Genomic DNA, 27070 nt, shown 5'->3' with positions numbered 1-27070 from the left:
CTCCTTGTCTATAAAAAAGTTTTTGTTTATACTATCACATATAATAAAATCCAATAAGATACAACATGTTAAAACCTATGGAGACAGAAGAACAAAAGCTTGATGGGACTTCAAAACAAGATGATACTAAATCAGCATTACCTATTACATCGTTTTCTCCAAAATAGCTGTTCCTATCATCCAATCTTCTCTGCCTCATTTCTGTTGAGCTCTTTTTCTGTCATTAGTTGTCAGTTTGTCTTCTTCATTTTGTTTTCTGCTCCATTCATTGTGGCCTCTCTGTCACTATTTCTGGATTCTTCGAATTTTTCTTTTTTAGAATATCCTGCAGTATTCTCTGTAGAGTTGAATTGGTGGTTGCAGATTCCCCTAGTTCCTCTTTATTCTGGAAGCACCTTCTTTTTCCATCAATTTACAGGGATAGTTGTGCAGGATATATCAATCTTGACTGGAGGTTATTATCTTACAAAGCTTGAATTATTTCCCCCCATGCTCTTCATGATTTGATGGTTTGTGCCAAGAAGTCTACTGTAATTCTGATGGGTGTTCCCTTATAAGTGATCTCTTTCTTGTCTCTGACTGCTTTTGATATTCTGTTCTTATATTGGATTTCTGGTATTTTGATTATTACATGCCTGAGTGTAGCTCTGTTTGGGTTGTAGGTGGCTGGGGTCCTGGTATGCTTCATACATCTGAGTATCTTTACCTTTTGCTAAATTAGGGAAATTCTCCTGGATTATTTCTGCAAGTAGCTTTTGTAGTTCATTTGTTTGTGTCCCTACCTCTTCTTTTATGTTCTTAATTCTTAAGTTATAGATCCTCTTATCATCTTCTAGTCTTTGTATTATTGCTGTTTGTTTCTTTGTTATTTTTAAGAAGTTTTTCATTTCATGCTCCCATATTAGAAATCTGCCCTCCAGTTCAGATAATCTATCCTTAGTTTCTTTCAAGCTGTTATGCCAGTTTTCGATAGAGTTTTTAGTTTCCTGGTAATCTCTTTGAACCTGCTTCACGTATTCTATGTTTTCTCTATTTTCTCCATCAAACAATTCTCCCCTCTTTTTCTGTTCTTCCATTCCACCATCTGTTTTTCCTTGGGTGGTGCTTAGCATTTCTCTTAACTATTCTGCTTATGTCTTGCCTCATGTCATGAATAACTTCATTCCTGAACTCGTCTATGAGGCTCTGGAGATAGCACTTTATGTCGATTGGTGCCGTGTCTGCTATTGCCTGTTTCTCAGGATTGGGGGCCGAGGAGTCTTTCTTGTTGCTCCCTCTTCCCATATTCTTTGTTCCTTATATATGCAAGCATATATAGGAGGCCCAGCTTCCTTCCCTGTTGGCTACAGTCTGGTTGAATTGCGCCGGCTAGGTGTTTCCGCCCACCACAGTGCACCAGGGAGTTACGGACCAGGCAGCCTATGTGGGGCCCGCCCTTCCAGGTCAGCCTACCGCTAGGGTGCACCTCCAGGCGCTGGGATCTGGGTTGTGGTAGCCTACTGGGTCTCAGCCAGCAGCATCACGTAGACTAGGCACTGCTCACCAATCCCGCTTGAGAGGGGGGTATGTGACTGAAGTCACTACAGCGTCCTGTTCCGGCAAGTCTGCCCAGTCCCGGCATGACCTCTGTTGGAGCCTCCTAGACCATAGAAGAGTCCCAGTTTCCCTCATTCACCACAGGTCGATGCATGGCTCCCCGCCCGTCCCGCTCTCAACTCCGTTCACCGATTCTCATTCTCAGAGCTTTCGCACGTCTCTCTCCCTGCCGAGCCGATTCAGACGCAGCAGCGGTGGCAGGAAACCCAAATCACGGCTTCCAATGGCGCGGGCTCCAGCTTCCACGCTGAGGCTTTATCTGTTCCTATTACAGCAGCAGGATTGCATTCTCAGTTGGTTTCTCTCAGCCCAGTTCATTCTTGGGTCAACAGCGTATATTTCCTCTTGCTTAGGATTCCTCACTCTGCACCATTCCTGGATTCTAAGCTGGGTCTCTCAGAGAGCCTCTGTCTGCCATCTGTCTGCCATGTTCTCCCGGAAGTTCGCAGTTTCTTTTTTGATTTCATAATTTTGAAAGTGATACAGCGTCCAGTGATCTTCCAGTGGTGCTGATGGATGTGCTTGGACTTGTGCACGTCTTATCTTCTCTGTGGTCAGTGAGGTTGCACCTGAGGGTCTCGCGGTAACCAGTGAGTGTAATTCAAGCCATGCAGCCTGTATAGTAACAGACTCCCAACTCTCTGCTGTCACTATCCAGTGCTCTAGAAAACTGGAGTAGCTTGCTTTGGATAAATGTCAGCCGATTCAAATATTTAGTAAACACCTTTTATGACCATAGATTCTTTCCAGCTTCCAAAATCACCTGGGAATATGTAACCAGCAGAGACAGATTTAACAAGAGAGAGTCCTGTGTGATGGTATTTAGGTAGCAACAGCGAGCAATGAAACTTGAAAGTAGGTCATGTGCTGCTAGGGTTAAAGTTGCCTCTGAAGTTTGTTTCACTGCTTTCTAATAAATAAAGATTCTGCAAAAAGTAGAAACAATCCCCCCTGTCTTGCTTCTCTTGGGGCAGTATCTCTTGTTAACAAGTTATTTGAGTGTTTACATTGCCTTGACTGCTTACCAGCAGTGTGTGTTGGTTCTTACCATTGAACAAAGTGCGAGTTCAAATAAACCAGATGAGTTTGCCCACAGCTAGGACCTTCTGTTGATGAGTGGTGCCAATTTATATGTCTTCTCCTGCTTTTTAAAGGAGGTCAGCAACAAAAACTGAGAAAGGCAGTCCATGACCTCATGTCATGAGCTATAGAAACTTGAGTTTGCAACCCATTTTTGCTGTACCTGGCACAGAGAACAGCAGATCCTGGGAGATACTATTTGACTTAAAAGACATCATATGCATGGTGTCTTGGTTTGTTACTGCCAGTTTTTATCGAGGATTAAGATTAACCTTTTTTTGTATAAGGAGTATGCAGGTAAAGGTTTCATTTCTCCAATATCATGAATACAGCGCAGTTGTTACGTGTTGACCATAGTCATAGGTCCTTTGTCAGCCCTTGCCAAGCAGGAACATGGGGCAGAATTTGCAGAAATACTAACCCGGTCTAGCATTATGCCTGACATATGACAAGCACTCAATGTGCTTTTGCTTATTTTTAAAATTATGCATATGAATGAGTAAATGAATGAAGAATTAAAATATAGCTAAAATACACCAAAATCAGGTGAGATGGTGGTTTTTTCATTAACTACTACTCTTTAACATGCATCTTGGAAATGCATTATAGTAACATACGCCCTTTGTTTTAAGAGACATTTATGGAGTGTTTACTTGCTTAAAATCAAGAATTAGAATTTTTAAAAAAAATTTTATTTAAGGAGAAAAAAAAACAGAAAAAGGGTACAAGTTATGCAGAATTTCAGAAAGAATGAACAGTAGGAAATCACTAGTTAATAGGTTACGTATTGTTATCTTAGAAATAGTTGTTCAAGTAAGAATTAGAATTTTTACAGTGTTGAATATGATGTCATTCTTGCCTTCAAAGTGCACGTAGCTATGTGACCAGACAAGTTCTACAACCAAGTGCAGTAGTAGACTTGTGTCCAAATCACAGAGGGAAATAAATCTTAGCTGTGTTTCCATGTTGCATGGAGGTTTTTAATTTTACTAATTCTATTTATCTTGCTCATCATCTCTTCCTCCAGACCATAAGGTGGTAAGCCTTTGTTTGTTATTTTTGCTTGTGGAGTGAAAATTGCTTTGTCCCAGCTCCTGAGCAAGTACTTTGAGATCCTCCTTCTTCAGTCTCCTGAGTAGCTGGGGTTATAGACATGTGACACTATTGCTGGCTGAATGTACTTAGCATGTAGTAAATATGTAATATTTGATAGGTACTGCCTCCATAAAAAAAGTGCTGATTTCATGTCCACTAACATATCCTAGTGATTTATTCCCTCAGACCTGCCAGTTATTGCTTTTTGGGAACTTTTTAAATTTTTGCTAAATGTGCTTTATATACGACCTCTATATTAAACACACACACACACACACACACACACACACACACAGACACACACACACACACAGCAAACCTTTTGACCATATCTGGCTGCAGCCATTCTCCCTGTCTGCTGCTTTCTTTGCAGAGCAAACCTTGAGGTATTGCTGATCCCCATGCCTCTGCCTTCCTGTTCTGTACGGCCCACACTGAATGCTCCTTTCAGCAGAAACCACTTGTCAGGACCACGAGTGATCTATGGTTTTTTTTTTTTTTTTTTTATTGGTACCGGGGATCGATCTCACGACCATGCGCTTGCAAGGCAGGCGCTTATGCCGCTGAGCTAAATCCCCAGCCCTGATCTATGGTGTCTTGCTTCACTCTGCATATCACTGGTACTTGGGATGTTGACCATCTTTCCCAGAAATGTTTTTCACTTTCTCCTTAGATGCAGCATCCTTCTGGATTTCGTCCCATTTTTGCCTGTTATCCTGGGTCTCCGCTGCTCTCCATTGCTGCTTAGTTTCTTCTTACTCAGTCTAAAGGTTGGAGTGTCCTGAGTCTTACCTGGTGTTGCCTCTGTCCCCTACACATGTTTTCCTAGTGCTTATCCAGTGCTGAGGCTTTTGTATGTCTGAAATCCATATGTCCAGCTCTGACTTCTCCCCACCACCCCAGGCTCACAGATGTACTTGCTATCTTGACAGTAGTATAAATACTTGGGTGCTTTACAGCAATCTCAGATTTAGCTTGGCCAAACTGACCTGCTGGCTGTCTCCCTTGTCATTCTGTGTCCCCCACTTTAGTCTTCCTCATTTTTAAAAGCAGTTATCTTTGACACATTTTAAAAATTTTTACACTTCACACCCATACCTCAGTGAATCTTGGTTCTGCCTTTAGAAAATACTCTAAATTCTGTTGTTTTTCACTACTTCTATAGGCAAAGACTTGCTGATCCCCCTGCCCCCGTACCCTGCTGTCTTCTGGGGGATTACAGTGTCTCCTGATAGCTCTTCCTCTTCCGTACCTCTCATTTTTGCATATTTTCTCTCAGCTGGTGATCTTTTTAAAGCATAAATGGGATCACATCGCTGTCCTTCTGTTAATGCCTCACAGGCATTTAAAACAAGTTCTAGAACCTTCATGCAGCCTTCAGCACTGGGTACAATCTGGCCCAACCTTCCTCCTTCACTGTTCTTTTCCTGGCTAACCCCACTATCACCACTGAATGTCAAATTCAGTGCCAGCACAAGTGACACTTCGTATTTTTTCTATCTGAACAACCCATGAACCCATGTTTCCATCTGAGGAAAGGGAAGAAATTCGGAAAAATCTGTGTCAAGAAGACCGGTATATCAAAAGCACTGAACAGGGTCTGGCATATAGGATGTACCACGTATTTATTATGAATTTGTTTTGGGAATGAGGAGGAAGAATTCACATTGCTTGTGTTCAGTTGCTTGTGAGTTGTATAAATAGACGCCAGAGGCAGTTGAATGTATTCATTTGGAATAGCTAGTTCTTTAGAATAAAAGGTGTCTTGATACCCCAGGAGAATGCATAAAACTTCCAGCTTTAATTTTGTGTCTCCATGTCAGTTTGTGAATGGAGGTGGTGTGGGTCACTAAGTGCCTGGGATGTGACATAAACCATGCAGAGCTTTCCAAAGAGTGGGCAGCCATCATGCTCATGATTCCAGTGGTTCAGATTAAAGATTGCAGTGCATTTTGTGGCTTAGATTTTTTTCCCTCTTGTTTTAATGCTTTCTAGTGAGTGAAGGCCTGGGTCTTCTCTGGAAGTCGGTCTTTCTGCCTCTGTAATCGGGCGCTATGCATCCAGACCCTGGACCCTTATGGACACTGCTGTATGTTATCCTTAAGATTCTGTGTTCTTCTGTGAGCTCAGGTAAGAGGAGAAAGGTGGGGTTCTGGCTGAAGCCTTCCCTTATCTTAGTCCTGTAAACAACAAATTTCGGTGTCAATACTTCGCCAGTAAGATCAGTGTGTAAAATGTTTCTGAAATTTGCTTGGCCACTACATGATTTAAAAACTTGATTAAAGGCGTTAAGGATTTCTTAGTAGTGCTTTGCACATTAGGGGGCCTTCCCATCCTTGTCCTTACAATTTGTTATCCTTGTAATTTGTCACCTTGAAAGTATTTCCTAATTGTGCTTTTCTTCAGTGAGGGAATACGTTATGTGTTATATACTGGTTTCTGAATTTAGAAATGATAGCAGGAATTAAAGTGCTAACTGCATACCATCACAGAGAAGATGTAGAATCAGTGTGGAATAACATTCAGTTTGGAGTGTGAGAGCTTGGTTCAGATGCCAAGTCTGGCACTTTCTCTCGTGACCTCAGTTAATTTACTTCTCTACGTCTTTGGGTTTTTGGAAAGTTTAAATCTGTTTATTGTTAAGAATGTACAAGCCTCAGACTAAATACATGGCCCACATGTATTGTTTTTTACTTGAGACTTAAAGATGTATATACAAATATCATGATGTTAGTTCATTGAGTAGTATTTATTATCTGTTGAAAATCCTGTATAACAGTATTAGACTTGGTAAAGGAAAATTGATTCATTGGTTTTATTTCTTTTATGGTTTTCTAAACCACTACGATAGGTTTAGCCAAGAAAGACATTGTCTTGGGCTGGGGATTTAGCTCAGTGGCACAAGCGCCTGCCTGGCAAGTGCAAGGTCATGAGTTTGATCCCCAATACCAAAAAAAAAAAAGAAATAAAATAAAAGGCTCTTTAATCTTTATTTCTGATTAAACTTTCTGTAAAAGGATATTGAACAATTTATTATTGTGTATTTTATATCATCAGATTAACAGTATTGCTGCTCCCCTATTCCTTTGGAAGGGGGGAGTGGTTCTTTATTGCTATTCTAGTGCAAGAGTCACTCTTCCTTGTCCAGGTTCCTGGAGGACTACATATAACAAATGAAACTATTTCAGTGCTAAATATAAACATGAAACCTTTAGACCCAAGAAAGGATAGAATTTATATTTCAGTGTGGCTCCTATTTTCTTAAGAGTTGAATATTTTATATTAAAATATCTTGTGTTTATGTTAAAATACTTTATACTAAAGTAATAAAGAAGTGAAGAAGTACCACATCCTTTATTTACAGAATAATGTCCTAGCTTTGCACAGTGGCAGCGAGGTTTACCCGAGGCGTGATTATTGCTAATTGAAAACTTTTCCCAGAATAACATCCTATTCTTAAAATAGGAGAGAGTTCTTTTTATTTCAAAAGGCATCTTGTCTTCACTTCTTCAGGTGTTTAGCTTCTATTTCTTACAAATCCCTTTGTTAAAAGGCAGTTTGCTGTTTTCTATTAATAAAGTTAGTGTTTTACATCAAACATTTTTGTGTGGCCTACCTTAATTTTAACGTAAGTCCTAGGCTAATGTGTTGCTCTGTATTTTTCCAAAAGATGTTCTCATAAAAATTGTATTAGAATTTTTACAAGTCTCAAGAGCTGCCATAGATAGATAGATAGATTGTCTTAGTTACAAAGATTCAGCTGAGAAGCATTCGATGTACTCATTTCTCTTTCTGCTTCCTTCCCCTTCCTCCCCTCTTTTCACCCTTTTGCATGTGGGGTTTGTTCCCTCTTAGACTTGGCACCTTATTTTATTTCTGAGCCGCTTTCTGCTATCCAGAAGCTTGGTGGACCTGTAACACTACATTGTTCTGCTAAACCTGTGACTGCTTATATCTCCTGGTTGCATAATGGAAAGAGATTGGATAAAAACACAGAACAGATGGAGCTTCAGCGGGGGACCTTGACGATTCTTTCTCTTAACCCCTCCCTTTCGGGGTACTACCAGTGCATTGCCAACAATAGCATAGGTGCAGTTGTGAGCAGCCCTGCAGCAGTGTCTATCGCAGGTGAGTTTCCTTTGGTCCTTGTTACTGTGGGTTTTCTGGAAGTGACTGTCAGTGTTTACATTTCTGAACTGTGGGAAGAGCGTGGGCTTTGGTGTGAGACATGTATTGGTAGGAGTCAAGAATTCTTACCTGGCCTTGACTTGATTATTCGTACAACGTGAGGAAACTTACCTGAGCTTCTGTGGCATAGACTGGCATCTTCATCTGGAACAGTGGTTTGCGACAGTTTTCTAATGTGTGTTCTAAACAGTTTCTTTCTGCATCTTCAAGTGCCCTTAATATCAATGACTAGGAAAAAGCTGTTGTCTGTTTTGACACTCAGTTATTTCATGCAGTGCTTTATCTTTCACATCTCATTGTTTGATTTGCCTTGCTTATTGAGTGATTTTAATTTATTTAATTGAAACCAGGCTAAAGTAGCAGGAAAAAAAATAACTGACTGTTAAGAAAGGAATTTTGAGTATTGAACTTATGGAAAATCTGGAATGTGTGGTTTTTCTTAGTAAGTTTGAGCCATCTGCCTTTCAAATGGTGATGGCTTCCAGTAATGGAAAACGTCTTTGTAAGGGCACCCTTATTTACAGAATAAATCTGGATTCCCCAGGAGTAGGGAGTTTGTCATAACTGAGAAGAGTAAATGTTTTTGTAGAGCTGTGACCCATAGACAGCTCCAAGACACACACTGCAGCGCTGGATTCCTGGTGGCAGGCTGCTGAGTTCCTCGGGCATTGGAAGACAGTAAAGAGCCCTTCGTTCAGGCTTCTCTGCAGTGAATTTAGGCTGGAAGGGGCAGAGACCGAGTTAGTATGTTCAAAACATTTAAATGATGCGCTGCTTTGGCGTTTGATGTCCCAGGTTCATTTTCCAGGAGCCATTTTATTGCAATTTGAGTAGTCACCAAAGGGGAAAGTGACTTTTAATGAGGGTCTGGACTGAAGAGGATTTATCATGACAGAATGGGAATAATTATGCTTTATAGTTCTTCCTAGTGCTTTAGAAGTTTTCTTTTCCCCCAGTCCTCTGAAAGCAGTGGCTTCTGAGGAAAGATAACATAACCGAACAGGTAGCCTTAGAACTACTACCTCAGCAGCTTTCTGAGATACAAAGATCATGCTACCCTCAGGACTGGGATTAGTTGCAGTATCAGACTATGCTGCAAATGTTTCCAATTTTTAAATTCCCCCTGAGAAGGATTCAGCTTTGCATTCATTTATGTATCTATTTATTTCAGTTCTTGGTGATTTTGATTCATCAGCAAAGCACATTATTACAGCAGAAGAAAACAGCACTGGTTTCATTGGCTGCCAGGTACCAGCTAGTAACCCCAAAGCTGAGGTGCGCTACAAGATCCGGGGAAGGTGGCTGAAGCACTCCACAGGTGAGTCCTTGTTTGGAAAAGCCAGTAGCACACACAGAGCAGAAGCTTACCGCATAACCAGGGGCTGTGCACACAAACATATATGAGATACATTGCCTGCCATCTCCAAAGTCGAGTGGAGGGGCGTGACCACCGTCGCATACCCCAGGGGCTTGCTCCTTGGACTCATTCCGGACCCCACCCAAATGTCACCCCTTCGGAAAGACAGACCGCCTGTATGGGCCGCTCTGTGACATTCCTTGTTGTTCTCGTTCAGCTTTGTGTTTCTTTATAGATAGAATATATCTCATGCAGTGAGCCTTTTACGTATTTTTGCTTGCTTGTTTGCTGTGTGCCTTTTCACTGCTACCCCTGCCCTGTGGAGTGTTAGCAGAATGCAGGGCCCTGATCTACGTCCTCCATTGCCGCGTCCCATGTGGCTGGGCCAGGCCTGGCAGAAATAGCTACCTAGTGTGTAAGAAATTAGTGGACAGTGAGTGCACACCACGTGACTGGTGCTGTAGGTGGCATTTGTCGAAGTGTCACCGGTGGTCATGGTGTCTTTGTCCAGACATAGTTCACGCTTTCAGACTCATCAGCTGCTAAACTGTTAATGATGGGTTGGATTTTGTCCACCAGTACTATTGACCTTTTTTTTTTTCTGCCTTGTTTTTTCTTTCTTTGATTTAATGCATTTTCCTTAATCGCTTATTTGCTCCTGGGCATCTGTGTCAATCTAAAGCACGACTGTGACCCCCTGGTCATTTCCGTTGTGTTGTGGTGGTCTTCAGAAAAGGCGAGGCTAAATGGACTCCTTTCCTTTCTCAGGGAAGTATGTGATCCTCCCATCAGGAAACCTTCAGATTCTGAACGTATCCTCAGAAGACCAAGGGTCATACAAATGTGCGGCTTATAATCCTGTCACCAATGAATTAAAAGTTGAGCGTATCAGCCAGAAGCTCCTTGTGAGTCGTAAGTATTTGAAAGAGCGACAGTAATTTGTTCTCAGAAGTGTTGCTCATAAAAGTTAGCCCAGGAGAATTCATTTTCTTTTTCGTCTCTTTTTTCAGATGTTGTTTGTTTTATCTTAGGCATGTCTCACAAGCAGAGTAAATGCATCAACGAATTATAGAACAATGTTGTGTGTATTTTTAAAATACAGAAACCTTACGGTTGTGGTACTCAAATGGGTGGCTAAATGTGAATAAGGAAGAAAATATATATCTGTTCTCAGTCCTTTCAGATGTGATACAAATCATGAGTGATTTTAGATTGTGCCTCTTAGTTGAGGTCACGCCAATAGAGCACTATAAAGGAGTGATTTTCGAACTTGAGAACTTTATATTTCTGAAATATTAATTCAAAATAATTCAAAAATAGCTCTAAAGGACCATAAAGTGTTAATTTTATTTTTATTTATAATTATGATTATTTTCTTTCTTTTGGGTTTCTTTTTCTTTTTCAGATAGGGCCTCACTAATGCAGTTCAGGCTGGCCTCTAACTCACTTTGTATCCCAGGCTAGCCTTGAACTCACAGAAATCTTCCTGCCTCAGCCCCCCAAATGCTAGGATTACAGGTGTGTGCCTCCATGCCCAAGAGGTTTTTTTTTTTTTTTAAATAATTTTTTGTGTGTGTACCAGAAATTGAACTCAGGACCTTCTGCTTGCCAGGCAGGTAGTGTGCTGTTGAGCTATATTCCCAGCTCCCCCAGCTTTAACTGAAAATGATTTGCTACCCGATGGGACCTTGTCATACGAAGAAAAATAAGCAGAAACATAGGGATGTGCACTGTGTTGCAGGGGCAGAGATTGGCCATGGATCTGTGGTGGTGATACTTTGTGCTTTCTTCCTCTTCCAGGCCCTTTGGCAGATGGGTTTCGAATTCTTCACCCCACCCTTCCCCAGGCACTAGCTGTTCCTTCTCACAGCCCTGTAACTTTGGAGTGCGTGGTGACGGGGGTCCCGGCCTCGCAAGTGCAGTGGCTGAGGGAGGGGCAGGGCGCTGTGCTGGGCAGCCACTGGAGGCGTCTGTATTCCCATCTTGCCACTGCAAGCATCCACCCAGCGGACTCTGGAAACTACTCCTGCGTGGTGGGCAACAAGTCTGGAGACATCAAACATGTCACCTACATGGTTAATGTGCTTGGTAAGATGTTGCTTCCTTCGTTTTGTTTTTTCAAATCGTGCCATTTTCCTGGTCAGAAGGTTATTTATAGGCTCAGAATGAGACATGAGTTGTCTAGAAATATCCATGCCAGTAGCCAGAGCAGTCACCATTTTCCTCAAGGACTGTGGAATTCAGCTGTGTTTCTGACCGGCACAGAACAGTCACAGTGGGTGTTCTTGGGATCCTCACCCCTGACCTGATCACTTAATGCATGGCTTGTGCGCCCACCTCCATGACCCAGAACTCAGCGGAACAGGAGATTCTGAGATGTAGCTACATGGTATCCTGTAGTGGGGACTGTGACCTAATGATCACATTCATCATAGAGAATTTGTACCTACACATGATGTAACTTGTTTTTTTCTGCCTTTCCCTAACCCTCCTTTCAACCCCTTCTTCCCACTTAGAAAACCTTGCTGTCCATGTTTCCTTCTTTTCTCATTTTGTATGTACTTCTTATCACAAAACTATTGCTTCTGTTTTTTTCTATCAGCTATCTACCTGACTAGCAGAAAGCACTGGCCTTTATCAAGGCAGATTTTCCTGAAAGGTGGAAAAAATGAATAGGAAGTGGTTTCATAGTAATGTAATTTTTGTAAATTTTCTTCATGTTGTTTACTTATATCATTGCCTGAGGTAGGATAGCAGCAAAAAGACGGCAGGAAAATTTAAAATTTGTTGAAAGGCAGAGGATATAGCTTAGTGGTAGAGCACTTGGTTAGCGTGTGCACGGCCTTTTTTTTGTTTTCTTTCCTTTCCTTTGAAATTAGCTATACCTAATTTCAAAGATGAGCTGACCATAAAAAGAATTTAAATGAAAAAATTTTTTTCTTACTTGGTTGTTGTTTAGCATGAAATCTAGGGAGACTGTTACTTTATTTTATTAATTTTAATTTGTACTTTTATTTTCATTTGGTTCAATGTATTTCTAAATTTTTCTTTTTTTAAGGTGAGTACCAGGAATCAAACTCAGGAGCTTACGCTTGCCAGGCAGGTGCTGTACCACTGAGCTATAACCCCAGCCCGTTACTTTTATGTTAAACTAATCACTTGAAATAAATGCTAAGAGAAGCGCAGGATTAGAAACTATTTGTGTGTCTGTGTGCATACTCATGTGTGTGAGGGGGGAGGTTGGATGAACCTAAAGGAGGAGACAAACTTCTTAGTGCTATATGGTTTATCCTATTAGTGGGGAACTAAAATGTAGTTCCAATTTTTAAAAATCAGTTTTAAAGGGAATAGCAATAAAACAAATCGAAACAGTGATAGGACTAGGAAATCTGCAGTAGTTACTGTGTTGCATATTTTTGGCCTCTAAATAGTCTCTCAGCTTTCGGCTTGCAGAGTCAACTGAACAACACAGCTCCTCCAAATCAGCTGGTTGCTCACAGGGCGGGGCGTGGAGGGGGTGGGGCTGCTATTCTCTCCCCAACCTGTGAGCCAACCAGCTCACTGCAGCTCCCCTGTGGGGGCTTAGCTTCCAGCCTTGTTCCTGGATCTGCGCTCCAACTGCTCTAATTTTTCCTTGATGGCCACAGCAGACACAAGAATGTCAATAAAGATTACAACTTGTTTGCAAGTTGTTATTGTTAGAAAGATTTTATATGACTTGTGTGATAATTTAAAACATGTATCTTGAGGACTAGTGTTTACTTGGTGCGTTTGCTTTCAGAACATGCTTCGATTTCTAAAGGACTACAGGATCAAAGAGTGTCTCTAGGAGCCACAGTACATTTCACCTGTGACGTTCATGGGAATCCAGTCCCCAACTGCACCTGGTTTCATAACGCACAGCCTATTCGTGCTTCCCCACGTCACCTCATTGCAGGAAAAGGGCTGAAAATCACCGGGGTTACCATGGAAGATTCTGGGCTGTATCAGTGTGTAGCAGACAACGGGATTGGATTTATGCAGTCCACTGGAAGACTTCAAGTTGAACAAAGTAAGCTCGGAGATCATGTAATCCCAGGAGATTTTACTTCACAGGTAGACTTATAGAAGCTAAAAACAGTCATTTTTACTACGATAATCCTATTGCTGTGCCAGGACTGTTTCATTTACCATGTTCTTTACTAGTGGGAGGTAGGCATTTCTGTGAAGAAGCCACCTTATTTAATTAGGCTTTTTAAAAATTGCTTTCAGGATGGTGGTATACCTGCCTGGTAGAGCGCTTACCTAGCATACATGAGACCCTGGGTTCCGGGGCTCTGTTCCAGGATTAGGAGAAAAAAAAAAATCGGGAAGATCGTTAAAATTTCAAGTTAAATAAAGTCAAATTTAAAAATGTTTTCAACAGGTACTAGTTTTATGGTAAAGTTTTTTGCTCATGTTCCACAGCCAGTCATGTCCCTCTTTAGAAATAATTGGTAATTGGCTTCTCAAATATCCTGGTACATAGGCATGCCTGTAGTTATGTACTGTATGGCACACGTAAGCATGCCTATGTATGTGTATTTTATAACAGGTGTTTTTTTAAACATAAATGGTGGTAGCATTCTTTACCTTGAAATTTTCACCTAACATGTATCTTAGATATCGTCCTATATGGTACATAAAGGAGTTTTATGTCTTTTTGATGAATAGCTGTTTAGTGTTCCATTGTATAGCTGTAACAATTTGATTAGTACCTTATTGATGACTGTTTCTAATATTTTGCTATTATACATAGTTCTGTAATGTGTGTCCTATAAAGATTGTTTTGTACATGTTTGAATATCACTAACAGATTCTTGGAAATGAACTATAAACCGTAAATGAGTCTGAAGTTTTGATAGATACTGCTGATTGTGCTCCTGGTTGTTATAGGTTTTATTCTTATAGGTAGCGTAGAACTTTGTTTCTCTCCTCGTACCTCAGCAATTCAGAGTATTGTCCAAAGTTTTTTTTTTTTTTAATCTTTGCTAATCCAATAAGTTTAAAAAAAAAAAAAAGGAAAAAAAGACTTGTAGTTATGGCCTTGTAATCTGTATTGGGTTTTTTGTGGGGGAGGGAGGTTTTTTGTTGTTGTTATGAGTGAAGTTAGGTATCATTTCATGTTAAGGAAACTTATATTTTATGTTCCTATGTTTTCATGTTTCATTGTCTTTCGTTCATTTTAAAACAACTATGTTTTTGGCCTTTTTTCTTATTGATTTATCAGAATTCTTTATATGTTAGGGAAATTAGTTGTTTATAATGTGTTATAAAAAATTTCAAATTCAGAGAACCATTACAGACCACATTTTTTATTTCACTGCAGCTAAGTTAGAAGTTAATAGTGAAAGATAATTTAAAAATTTGTCCTGTAGTTGGGAATATAAAATTATAATTCCAAATGACTGGATTAAAAAATCCTAGTATAGATGTAAAATACTTTGAAGTGAATGATAATGAACATGCCGGTGATCAGGTTTTGTAGCAGAGAGCCAAAATGAGATTTAGGGGGATTTGTAGCCCTATTTGCTTATAAAAGAAAACAGAATGAAAATTAGTGAGTGAAGGCAGAATAGATTTTTTTTTTAAAAAAAGATAGAGAAATCAAATAAGGGCAGAAATAATTAAATAGAAAGCAAAGATAAAATAGGATCAATAAATGTAGAAGTTGATTCCTTATAATCTAAATAAAGTAGGTAAGTCTTTGGCAAAATTAAATATAAAGAAATCAGATGCCTATAAACAATATTAGAAATAAAGAGGCCGTAACTACAAGTCTTACAGAGATTAAAAATAATGGTGATAATAAACTTTTATGAAAGTTATTTACTTATATAAACACAAGTGGACGTGTTAGCTTTCTATTCGCTGTGACAGAATACTTGTAAAGGAGGGAAAGTTTCTGTGGCTCCTGTTCCAGGAGTTTCACTCTGTGGTCCCTTGGCCTTGTTGCTTTGCTCCTGTGGCAGCACAGGTCTTACAGCAGGAACCATGGCAGAGAAGGCAGAGGAGGCCCTTTCACCTCATAGGGCAACACAGAGAGACATGGAGGCGTGGGGGCCTCCCTAAGGCCGCACTGGTGATGACCTAACTTCCCTCCACGAGGCCCCGCCTCCCGAGGGTTGCACCACCTCCCAGTGGTACCACAGATGAATGGGCCTCCAACATATTGGCATTTGGGGGATATTTAAGAACAAAACTATAAGCACTTTGGGGGCTGAGGCAGGAGGATCACTGCAAGTTGGAGGCAAGCCTGGCCTACATAGTGAGTTCAAGGCCACCTTGAACTACATAGCAAAACTGTGCTTTATAAACAAAACAAGCAAACAGAAAGAACCAAACTATCGCATGCACAAATTCTGAGAAAAAAGGTAACTTAGCAAGGCCGATTTAAATAAAAAGTCTATCAGTCATCTATACCTGTGAAAGAAGTTGAATTAAGAATTAAAAACCTCCCACAAAGAAAACCTGAGTCTTGACCTGTGAAGGTTCCACTAAACTTGCAAGTAACAGATCACTCCAAATATTATATAGTGTACAAGAGAAAAGGAGAGGCTAGAAACTCTCAGGTCAGTAGACTCGATTTCAGAATCACAAAAGGCTGCTATAAGAAAGAAAAATCAAAAGCCAGTCTTCATTATGAAAATAGGTGTATAAATCCTAAACAAAATACTGATTAGCCAGGAATGTGTAAAAAATAAAAGCCATTGAGCAGTTATCCTAGAAATCCTCAGAAAAGTTAAAAGTATTTTTTACCCTATTTATTGAATAAAGGAGAAAAAGAATATGAGTATCTCAGTTGAGGTAGGAAAAATTGGACATAATTCACTATTCGCATTACACACTCAGAAAAATGAAAATAGAAGGAACTTCATTTAACTATGCCTAATAAGAACTTACATGAAACATTACTTTTAATGGCTAGTCATTATTATACTAGAGATCTGAACCAGCACAGAAAGACATGAAAAGAATTAGGAAAGAACCCAAATTGTTATTCATTTACAGCTTTGCCATCATAGAATATCCAAATGGTTTGCTGGCTGTTTTGTATCTTCTTAGAACTAATAGCATTTAGTCTGGTGACTGGATAAAGACCATAACTAGAATCATTTGCCTTTTTGTATAACAATAAAATATACATACCAGTTCATAGATGGCAAAATTCAGTATTATACAGCCTTTCCAAATTTTTTCTGTAGATTCATACTATTTTAGTTAAAATCTCATCTGAATGTTTTGAGAAACTTGAGATTACCTTAAAATTTATATAGATAATCAGAGGCCTCATAATACCTAAGATACTCTAAAAGAAGAAACTTGCCTTAAATATAAGAAAATCAGTAATAATTTAGAAAACATTGTGTTGGTTCAGGAACAGATAGACTATGCCAAAAAGATACTTGCACATAAGAAATTGACTGAACTGGTATTGCAGATCACTAGTCAGACGATAGGTACAAATTTTAATGTGGAATAATTGGTTATCAAAATGGAGAGAAAATTTACATGGTATAGAAAGATAAACTCCCACTGGGTTGAAAACTTAATATGAAAAGTAAAATGGAAAATTATTGTAAGGCTATATTGGAGAATATTTGTATAATTTAGAAAAATATCTTAAAAGGCTGATTACAAAGATACGACTATATTGAAATGAGAACATAAATGACACTATTAAGAAATGAAAAGCAATAAACTAGAAGACACTAGTGATGTAACATAACTAAGCATATATGTAATATACCTACGACTAAATATAACTAAGGCTATCTAATGTGTACAGTGAACTTTGAACTATTTTACAAAAGCAAGTCCCCATAGAACAGTGGACGATAAGCCTTTCAGAGATGAGAAAATATGAATGACATCTAAACAGATGGAAAGATGTTCATCTTCATTAGTAGTGCTGCAAGTGCAGATTGTAACTAGGGAGATGGCATTTTATTGTCAAAAAAACTCAGAAATCTGAAATCAAGTGTTAGTTGGGTTATCCAATGTGAGAAGGAGGTTTTGAGAAAAACAGATAGAAATGATCTTTTGTGTTAATCAGTATGTCATTGTAGTCTCAATGAAAAATACCTCTAGAGAGTACCAGGACCAAAAGGAAAGACTTAGTAAGACTGTAATTTAGAAACAAAAATGTTCATGTCAACAGTAAGAAAACAGTTTATCAACTTTTATTTAAATTGGAATTTTTTTTTTCTCCCAAACCTTTCTTAATCAGATTCCCAAAGAACTGAAGGATTGTTGATCTAGTTTCTTACTTCTTTACCCCTTTTTCATGTTAAGGCCTGTAACACATTCTGTGTTTACAGTAGTTAATGTATTTGTCTAGGGAAGGCTCTTGAGTGATTTCTTCCTGAAGAACAGGAGCTCTGTGTGGGATCCTGCGGCTGTGAATAATTCTACTTCATTGACAGTTTCACTTGGTAAAAACTGAGAAGATAACTAAGGAGGGAGGTGTGCTCTTCTTTGTTCTAATCATTTCTCTCATATTTTATTTCTGCCATCAGATGAAATTTTTGCAGTGTAGATACTATCCCATTCCTGAATTTTAGTATGTGAATTATTTTTTCATAGACAATGGATTCAAGCCAGTTATAATCACAGCGCCCACGAGTGCAGAGGTGGCAGCTGGAGACTTCGTCACACTGTCCTGCAATGCCACCGGAGTGCCAGTCCCAGCCATTCGCTGGTACGGCAGTCAAGGGCTGATAACCAGTCATCCATCGCAAGTCCTTAGGTCCAAATCCCGAAAGTCACACTTAGACAGACCTGGCGGCCTTGACCTGGAGCCTGTGTACTTCATCATGTCCCGAGCTGGCTCAAGCTCCCTCTCCATCCAGGCTGTCACTCGGGAACATGCCGGAAGATACATCTGTGAAGCGGCCAACAATCATGGCACCACACAGTCAGAAGCGTTTCTCACAGTTGGTGAGTTGCTGTATATGTTGTTTCAAGTAAGTTATCTCCTTTGGTAGTAGAGGAAAAAGTGGTTTGAAATGTGTTACTTTAATGAGTGGAGTGTTCTCTAAATACGTGTGTTTTGCCTTAAGACAGTGAAATGTGAAACTAACTTTTGGGGATATTTTGCTGTACGTGGATCAGGTGAACCTTGGTCCCCATTTGTGATGTGTATGAGTATGCTGAACTTGTGCTTATCAAATAGGAAGCTCTTCTTTAGGAATAAGCTCAAAATATACTGATCTTTGGGAGTAACACTTTTGACTTTGTAAGCTACTGTTATGGTTTGTGTCGGGATGTCTCCCCAGAATCTCACGTGGTCATGGAGGGGGCAGGCTTTTTGGAGGTAACTGAATCTAGAGTTTTTGACTGATTCATGGACCAATGCCGGATTAAGGATTACTTCCCCTGCCCTAGGGAGGAGAGCAGTGGGCATACAACCTAAGGGACAGAAAGAAGCTTGCTCCTCACTTTTCTTTTGGTGCTTTTGTTGCCACCATGAGCACTTGTCCCTCTGCCATGCCACCCTGCCTTGGAGCTCCAAATTTGAGCTAAATAAACCTTTCCTCCCTTAACTTTTGGTATCAGGTGTTTTGTCTCAGCAACAAGAAAATTAACCAAGACAGCTACTTAAAATTTTATTGGGGGACTTTTTTAGATCAACTATTGATAAGTACAGTATTCCAAGTCTAAAAGGTTAGCTTTCATTGAGAATGTAAACTCATGTTCTTATCAAATAATACCTGTATGTATTGTACGTGCTCAACTTATGAACATTCGAGTTATGGCCACTTTGTGGCCCCTTCCTGCTGTCTCCTCTGGCCCACAGGTCAGAGAGCCCATGGGGTCCACATCAGTGCTTCTGATCCCTTCTGGATGACAGCTCTGGGGCTTTAGCATTACCTGCTTCATTTGCATTGTGATCTGGTTCCATGTGGTCTCGTGTATTGTGAAAGATTCACAGGTATACTGTATGACTCTTTTTGTTGAATTGCAAATGAATCCGACTTGAGAACATTCTCCCATAACAAAACTTACTTGTAAGTCTATATATATTGGGTATATATATATATATATATGTATATATATGTATGTATATATATATATATATGTATATATATGTATGTATATATATATGTATATATATGTATGTATATATATGTATATATATGTATGTATATATATGTATATATATGTATGTATATATATGTATATATATGTATGTATATATATATATTTTGTTTGTAAGTCTATATATATTGCTATATATATGATGACTAAAAACTGTAAGATTTTTGAAGTACTTCCATATAGAATATCCATCAGTATTATTTAAAATTAACTCGAGGGCCAGAGATTTAGCCCAGTGGCATAAGTGCCTGCCTGGCAAACACAAGGTCATGAGTTCAATCCTCGGTACCAAAAATAAAAATAAATAAGATTAACTCAGAGTTGACTTAACTAAAATTCAAACCTTCTGTCAGTGGGCATTTAGAGTAATGTTCCCCAGCAGCTGCTCAGGGGGTAGAGATTGCTGTTATATTCACCTTCTGAGAGGCAGGATACCCAGTACTGCCTTTAGCATGGGCAGCTTGAACTTCCTGCCAAGCCTGCAGTTTAAACAGGGCTCTTTGTGGCCCTTCCTGCTGGCTCCCCTGGCCCACAGGTCAGAGAGCCCATGGGGCCCAGGTCAGTGCTTCTGATCCCTTCTGGATGACAGTTACCTGCTTCATTTGTCCTGGTCTGGTTCCATTCAGGTCTTTGTACAGGTCAATAACAGTGTGTAGGCACTCTTAAGCCAGAGTATGGGCAGAGTCCACAATATGGACATGGCCTGCTTTTCTGCATTGGAATCTGAGCCATATTAAATTCCAGTGCATTGATTGTCATTTTCTTTGTGGTGAAGGCAAAAGGAAACAAGGTTTGAGACAGAGGTCTTCCCCCTTTGATTTCCCCTCCACCCGCAATGGAGATCTCAGGTTTTTGAAATCCTAGATGTACAAATATTTGTGCAGTGAATTGTAACTCTTCAAAGCTATTATGGGAGTTGGCCTGGGTTTTCTAAATAGTGTAGGGTGGGTGTTACTGGTGTGAATCTGCATGAAGGAAAGGTCTTAGACAGATGTGGTTCTACAGTACTCCATATTTAATTAGTTTCAGCTCAGATCATTCAGCTCATTTACATTGTAGTTTTATTGATCTCTTCTAATTAAAAAAACAATCTGCCTTTAAATGAGGGATGTCTTTTCAACCTATTTCACAGAATTATTTCAAATATAAGTTGACAATATGTGTGAAAACACTTTTCAGAGTAGCCGTGCTCCCCAACTTAAGATGATTCCAATTACAATTTTCTTTCACTTTTTGATGATGTGGAAATGACGCATTCATTGAAACATGCTTTGAATTTTGTCCTTTTCCTGGACGAGCCTTGAGAGGTCTGATACTCTCACTACATTGTAGCCCCTAGTCAGCTGTTCCGTCACAGAAGTGCCCAACACATGCTTGGTGATAATGCAGTAGGTTAGGAGAATTAAGTGCACTTTCAATGTAATGATACGTTTAATTAACAGTAAATTTACTGGGATGTAACCCTACTCCAAATCAAGAGGCATCTGTACTTTAAAAAATATTTTGTGTGGGGGGGTACTGGGAATCAAACTCAGGACCCTGTGCTCACCAGGCAGTCCCATTGCTGCTCAGCTATGTTCCCCAGCCTTTCAAAGCCTTTAAAATTGTATCTAATATCTTGTGAATGCCCAAATTGTATCATTGGGATTGGCAGAAGCTAATTGGATCCCTGTTTTGATAAGAGCTGTGAAAGCCGGCATGGTACCTGGATCACAGAAATTGGATTTGATACTCTTGCAGTGGATAGGCTGTGGTATAACACTTTTTGTGTGTGTGCCTCTGTGTAAACTGAGGCATTTGATGTGGGAACTCTTCTGTAGCCAGATGCCACTTCCCAGCGGTCAGCTGCCCAGAGGTCCCATGAAAGTGCTAATGATGCAGTGGTTTCCCTGCTACCCAAGCCACAGCTAATTACTTCCAATTTCAAGAGTCTGTTTCTGTGCATTAGCAGGCAGGCACCCGCTGGACCCGCACATCCACACAGCCTCTGACTCACTAGGTAAACACAGCTGTTCCAGGAGCAATATTTTCAAGTTGTCTCAGTGAATGTAGTTTTCTTCTGTATTATTTTCTCACTAGCTTCTTGTTTTCTTTGATGGAGGATGCTCATGGGCCTTCTGTTCTCTCTTTTACACTCACAGGGAACTGACCTTAAGCTATTAGTCTGATTTTCCTTGGGCAGTAGGTCTAAAAACACACCCAAACTTTACCAGGAGTCTGAACTTTCTTGTAACTGTGACATTGTTTCCTCTGTTCTCTTCTTTCACAAAGAAATGAATAATCTATCTTTTTTGTAACCAGTATTCCTAGCACTTTAAGAGAAACCAAGCTGTCAATCCTTTAGTTTTATGATGCTGGCAGGGGATTTGTTTTCATAAATTCCTCTCCCTTTTTCCACAGCAGCACCACCAACATTGGACTGACAGCTGTTGCTGGTTAGTCTCTCCGAAGCCTGTTTCTTCATCTAGGAAGTGGAGGCATTACCTTCTACCTAACAGTGCTGCTTTGAGAATTCAGTGAGATTGTGTTTATTAATATCATGCACAGTGCTTGGCCTGTGAAATGTTCTTAGTAATTTTTATCAGATCAGAAATCAGATCAGATTTTTATCAGATCAGAAAACCTGTTTGCATTTTCAGGGCACATAAATGTTTTTTTATCTTCCTATGTAAATTCTGTATACTGTTTTTCGTAAGTATTGACACTGTCTGCCTATTTTGTTGGTGTTTAGGTTGTAATTTCTTAACCTAACCTTCACTTCTATGCAGAAATAGGACTTTGAAATCAGTTCCATATCTATGAGGTGTAAACCTTACCTTTGTCTCTGCTGGTCTTACTGGTTGCATTTCTTCCCTTTCCTTGAGAGTGGGTTGATATGGTAGGTATCTGTCAGGTTGTGTGTGGGGGGGGACCCTGATGCAGCATAGCTGACTACCCAAAAGTTTAATGACTTAATGTCCCCTTAAGTGGATACAGGTAGCAGTTCTTCTGGTCTGTATGCAGTTGTACGCGTGTCTTTATGGGGGACAATCAAAAATATGGTGGACGCTGCTGCTGTGTGCTACCCAACAGAAAGGGAGGCTTAGAAGAATATTCTGCTGTATCCTCCCCCACCTCTTCCACCCGGTTTGGCGCCATGTGACTTCTGGCTACTCCCCAGAGTCAAATTGGTCGTGAAAGTGAAGGGCTTGTTGTTGTTTTGAGACAGTGGCTCGTTCTGCATTCCATGCTGGTCTTGAATTCATTATGTCACCTAGGCTGGCCTTGAACTCATGATAGTCCTGGAAAGTGAAGGTTTTGAATTGATTGAGGACACGGAGGCAGGCATTGGCAGTGTAGTGAAAGACACAGAGGAGGACCTCGGGGAGTGGCAAGAACAGTGTGTGTTTGAGGTGAGGGAAGGTGGCTTGAGAGGGCTAACTGGCAGCGAGCCTTTCATTGTAGTTTGTTTTTTTAAAAAAGCAAAACATTTTTCAGTCGCATCTCATAATCAGAGGACACTTGGAGACAGAATGGTTGACACAGCTTTGGCACTTTTGGGGGCCGGATTCCCCAGTCTCCCTCTCCATGTCCTCTTACACATGAGTGGTGAGTGGGGCCAGACATCTGTGTGGTGCCAGGCCTCAAGGACACATACGCCAATGCCCTGGACTCAGTACAGGAGAGAACTATGTGACACGGGTAGAATTTGAGACTAATTACCCAGTGTGTGAGATCCTAATTCTTTTTTGGGAGAAGGAGGTGGTTACTAGGAATTGAACCTAGGTTCTTTGCACTGAGCTACATCCCCAACTGTTTTTGATACATGTTTTTAAAAATTGTCCAAGTGGAAGTCCAACTTATGATTGATGGTCCTGCCTCAGCCTCCAGAAGTGCAGAATTCTAATTTCTGCCCATTTTCTTTCTTTCTCTGTTACCTTGTTTCCAGGGGAATGCAGTGTCCATTGTGTTTTATTTACCACGTATGTTTTGTTTATCAACTTAGATCTTCTGAGGTTGGTCCAGCAAATTGTTAATAAAGAGGGACTGCTCGGAGAATGCAAAGGAAAAACCTGTAAGCCACTCAACCATCACATCACAGAATTGTTTTTCAAACAGTTCATTTACTCTACCATGAGCAACAGACTGTAGAGTGTAGATGTTGCTGTGTTTTAACTTTCAGGGCTCAAAACGTGCTGGTAATACCAGCGTGGGCAGTCGTATTACCAGCTGGGTAGAGGACACTGAAATAATGAGTTTCTTTCAAACTCTCACTTCTCTTTTTCTGTCTCTGTCTCTGTCCCCCTGCAGTTCCTTCTGAAACAGATACAAAAGAGGGAAGAGCTGTGACTCCTGATGCTATTCAGAGTGATGAAAGAGACCATAGAGACAGTTCAGAATCTGGCTTGTTGAGTTCATTTCCAGGGAAGGGACATCCTGGTGCAGTGCAGTCATCATCAGAAAAAAATGCCAGTGGCGGCTCTGTGCCTGATGCCCCCATCATCCTGAGCCCCCCACAGACCTACACAGCTGACACGTACCACCTGGTGTGGAGGGCGGGCAAGGACGGGGGATTGCCCATCAACGCCTATTTTGTGAAGTATCGAAAGGTGACGTCTTCCTCTTTACCATCTTTGTCTCTTTGTGTGCTGTGTGCTTAATGTCTTTTACATTTGTGGAAGGGCGCCCACGGAACAAGGGTGTTCCAGAGTGATAAGCTTAGGAGATCCAGTCATGCTGGTTACCAGTCTTACAGCAGTAATGAGATTGAATTATAAGCAATTTTCTCCAAATTGGGATTCTAAAAACCTAGTAACCATTTCATATTTTTTGAATCAAGTTGTTTGTTTTATCCTTTTGCTTTTAAGCTCTATGAACCATTTTAAAACTGTAATTCCATCCCTTGCTGAGATTGTAGGATGCAATTTAATCAGCACATAAAGCAGTTATTCCTAGAAACAACTGTTTGAACAAAGCCTTTTGGCATAATTTTTGAGAGTTGTTTATGTATTTTAGGCTGTATTCTTAATTGTATTAGAATCTCACATTATTTGGTCATTTGTAGTAGTAAACCTTGGACCTCTCTTTGTTGATTTTTCATATATTTTTCCTCCATGGGCTTGTATTATGGTAAAATGAAAAAGCTCCTTTCTTTATTTAATGAGATTTGTAAATGACTGAAATAGGATATGTATTCATATTTAAAATCATTATTTAAAATTTTCTTTGTTTAAGACACTTTGGTATCTATTTAAGTAATGTCTAATATTTTCAATGACTAGAAAAACCATTGTAATGAAATTAGGAAGCTTATTCACTGTTCATAACCCAATGATTCTAGATGAAGGAAAGTGAATTGTTGGTAATCATCTACCCTACAACCATTTTGCAGTATTGTCTCTTTGTCTCATTAACCAGGAAACAACTAATTGGATCTCTTTATATTTCCTCTGATTACATATTAAACAATGTTAATCCATGAAGCAAGAATGCTAGAAATCTTTCATCCATAATTATATAGTTCATAGGCATACAAACATATTTGATATAAAATCTATCTTAATTTATCATGTATGTTATATAACACTAATACTGTATACTTTTAAAATTCTTCCACTAGCCCAGTAAGAAAGGGGGTATTGTTCCTCTTACAGGTAGAGGAAACAGACTTTGGGAGGCCCAGGAATCTCGTGACAGTGGTAATTTTTGAGTTCTTGCTCCTCACATTTCTTAATGTGAATAGTATTGTATCTCCTTTGCCTACAATGGTACATCATGTGAGTTCTAGTTTTTATCAAGTTTGGATGAAGGATTTCCTGCCTCTATCTCTTATTGTTTTGGGGTTCTCTCGAGCAGCTGGACGATGGTGCTGGTGCTGTGGGGAGCTGGCACACAGTTCGAGTCCCTGGCAGTGAAAACGAGCTACAGTTAACAGAGCTGGAGCCCTCCAGTCTCTACGAGGTTTTGATGGTAGCAAGAAGTGCCGCAGGCGAAGGACAGCCCGCCATGCTCACCTTCCGAACCAGCAAAGGTGAGTGTAACCGTCCGTCAGAGGAAGGGGCTGGCTGTCTTTATACCAAGCCATGCGTAAGAATCCTCTTGGACAGTAGATTCTTCAATATAAATTTGAATAGTTGTAGTATTCCATTCCATTCAGTGTTTACCAGCATCCCTGAGAGCTTGTGATATGTAGCATTAGAATAGGTAATGCAGGGAAAGCAGAGATGGTCATGACCAGAACTATCCCAGTGCAGCTGGCACTTCCATAAAGAAGGTAGATCCATACTTAGATAGCAAATGCAAAACAGAATTTGACTCAGTTCAGCTGATATTTACCACACTTCATGTGTCCAGCAGTACACAAAATAGATAAGACTCTCCCCCCACAGAGTTCACATTTAGTTGGGAGAAGCTTATACCTAATTTATTAGTATGTTAGAGAGTAGTGTTAATGAGAGAAATAAGTTCAGGGATGGATATGAGACACATTGGGCTGGGAGTTGTTGGCCAAGAATTTCAGTGATCAGTTGGTGGTAGGCTTACAGGCGGTGGTGGGGAGTATCTTAGTTACTTTTCTTGTTGCTGAGATAAAATACTTGACACCCAAAATTAAAGGAGGGAAGGTTTATTTTGGCTTATGGTTTATAGTGATTTCAGCCCAGACTGGCTGGCTCCCAAGGCAGGGTGATACAGCAGAGAGGTATCACAGAAAAGGAACAGTCCAGGGCAAGCAGGCAGGTGAGAGCACATTAGCACTCTCTCTGTCCCTCATATTGTATGCAGGCTACCTGTGCTAGGCCCGCATAGCACTCACACCCTCAGTCCTAGCCACAACTATGCCAAACCACTCAGCAGACTGGTGCAGTGGTCACATCTCTGAAGAGCTCCCGCTGTGACTACAGAAAGCTTTGGGGGGACATCCAGACATAAGTCATAACAAGGAGGTACAAAGGCTTGTGGCAGTCCGGGGGAGGAACACTCCCAACAGAGAGAATAGAAAGTGCCAAGGTGCCAAGGTGGGGTGTGCTTGGTGTACCCCTAGGAGAGCCAAGGTCACTGCAGTGGTGGGAGCAAAGTGAGTGGGAGGCTGAAGTGGAAAGATGCTCAGCTAGATGACAGGGTCCCTAAATTGCATAGTGCCTTGGACTTTGCAAGGAGTTTGGCTTTTCCTCTGTGTGAGCTGGGAAGAGCAAGACCATTTGAGCAGAGCATGACATTATACGCCCTCTGGTCTAACAGGATGGTTCTGGCTGTGGGGTAGGAGAGGACTAGAGGGCGGCAAGGGTACAAGCAGAGACCCCAAATATGACAGGTATTGTGAGTGCTTTCTAAAGACAGTGCTGGGCAAGAGAGCTCAAGGAATGGGACAGCCCTTGAGGGAAATTGACTTGAAGGTGCTGTCATGACCTGGCCTGAAAGGACACCCCTGGATGGGGATGGGGATGGGGACTGGGAAACTTTCCATTTGGCTCTGTAGCAGAGGGAAGTCAAGAGTGAGAAGTTCTCTGCTGGCTCTTGAAAAAGACCTTCTCATCTAATGACCAAGTCTGGTCAGCAAGTGATGAGTGCTATTTAAATATACCTTCAGCTAATTTTCACCATTGGTCCAAATTCTTTATAGAGTGACCAATAAATACCAAATAATAATGTATTTTA

At 40.4% G+C, this 27070-nt stretch overlaps 1 protein-coding gene across 8 annotated transcripts in view; it reads left to right on the top strand.

Moving 5' to 3' along the window:
• Positions 1–27070, top strand: part of Cdon (cell adhesion associated, oncogene regulated) — a 93128-nt gene that overhangs the window by 31683 nt on the left and 34375 nt on the right. For all 8 annotated transcript variants that reach the window (XR_010049718.1, XR_010049719.1, XR_010049717.1 and 5 more), the window contains exons 2-10: positions 5767–5901; positions 7627–7899; positions 9131–9277; positions 10085–10228; positions 11117–11404; positions 13098–13367; positions 17921–18274; positions 23726–24024; positions 25271–25445. Coding sequence is in view for 4 of the 8 variants with exons in the window: in XM_063256027.1 (XP_063112097.1) it covers positions 5826–5901; positions 7627–7899; positions 9131–9277; positions 10085–10228; positions 11117–11404; positions 13098–13367; positions 17921–18274; positions 23726–24024; positions 25271–25445 (2026 nt within the window). In the remaining 4 variants the exon portion in view is untranslated. The remainder of the gene's footprint in view (positions 1–5766; positions 5902–7626; positions 7900–9130; positions 9278–10084; positions 10229–11116; positions 11405–13097; positions 13368–17920; positions 18275–23725; positions 24025–25270; positions 25446–27070) is intronic.

Source organism: Cavia porcellus, unplaced genomic scaffold, assembly GCF_034190915.1.
Source record: "Cavia porcellus strain 051 isolate PalLab524CR breed Dunkin Hartley unplaced genomic scaffold, mCavPor4.1 scaffold_9, whole genome shotgun sequence".
NCBI lineage: Eukaryota > Metazoa > Chordata > Mammalia > Rodentia > Caviidae > Cavia > Cavia porcellus.
This window is presented reverse-complemented; position numbering and strand designations above follow the sequence as displayed.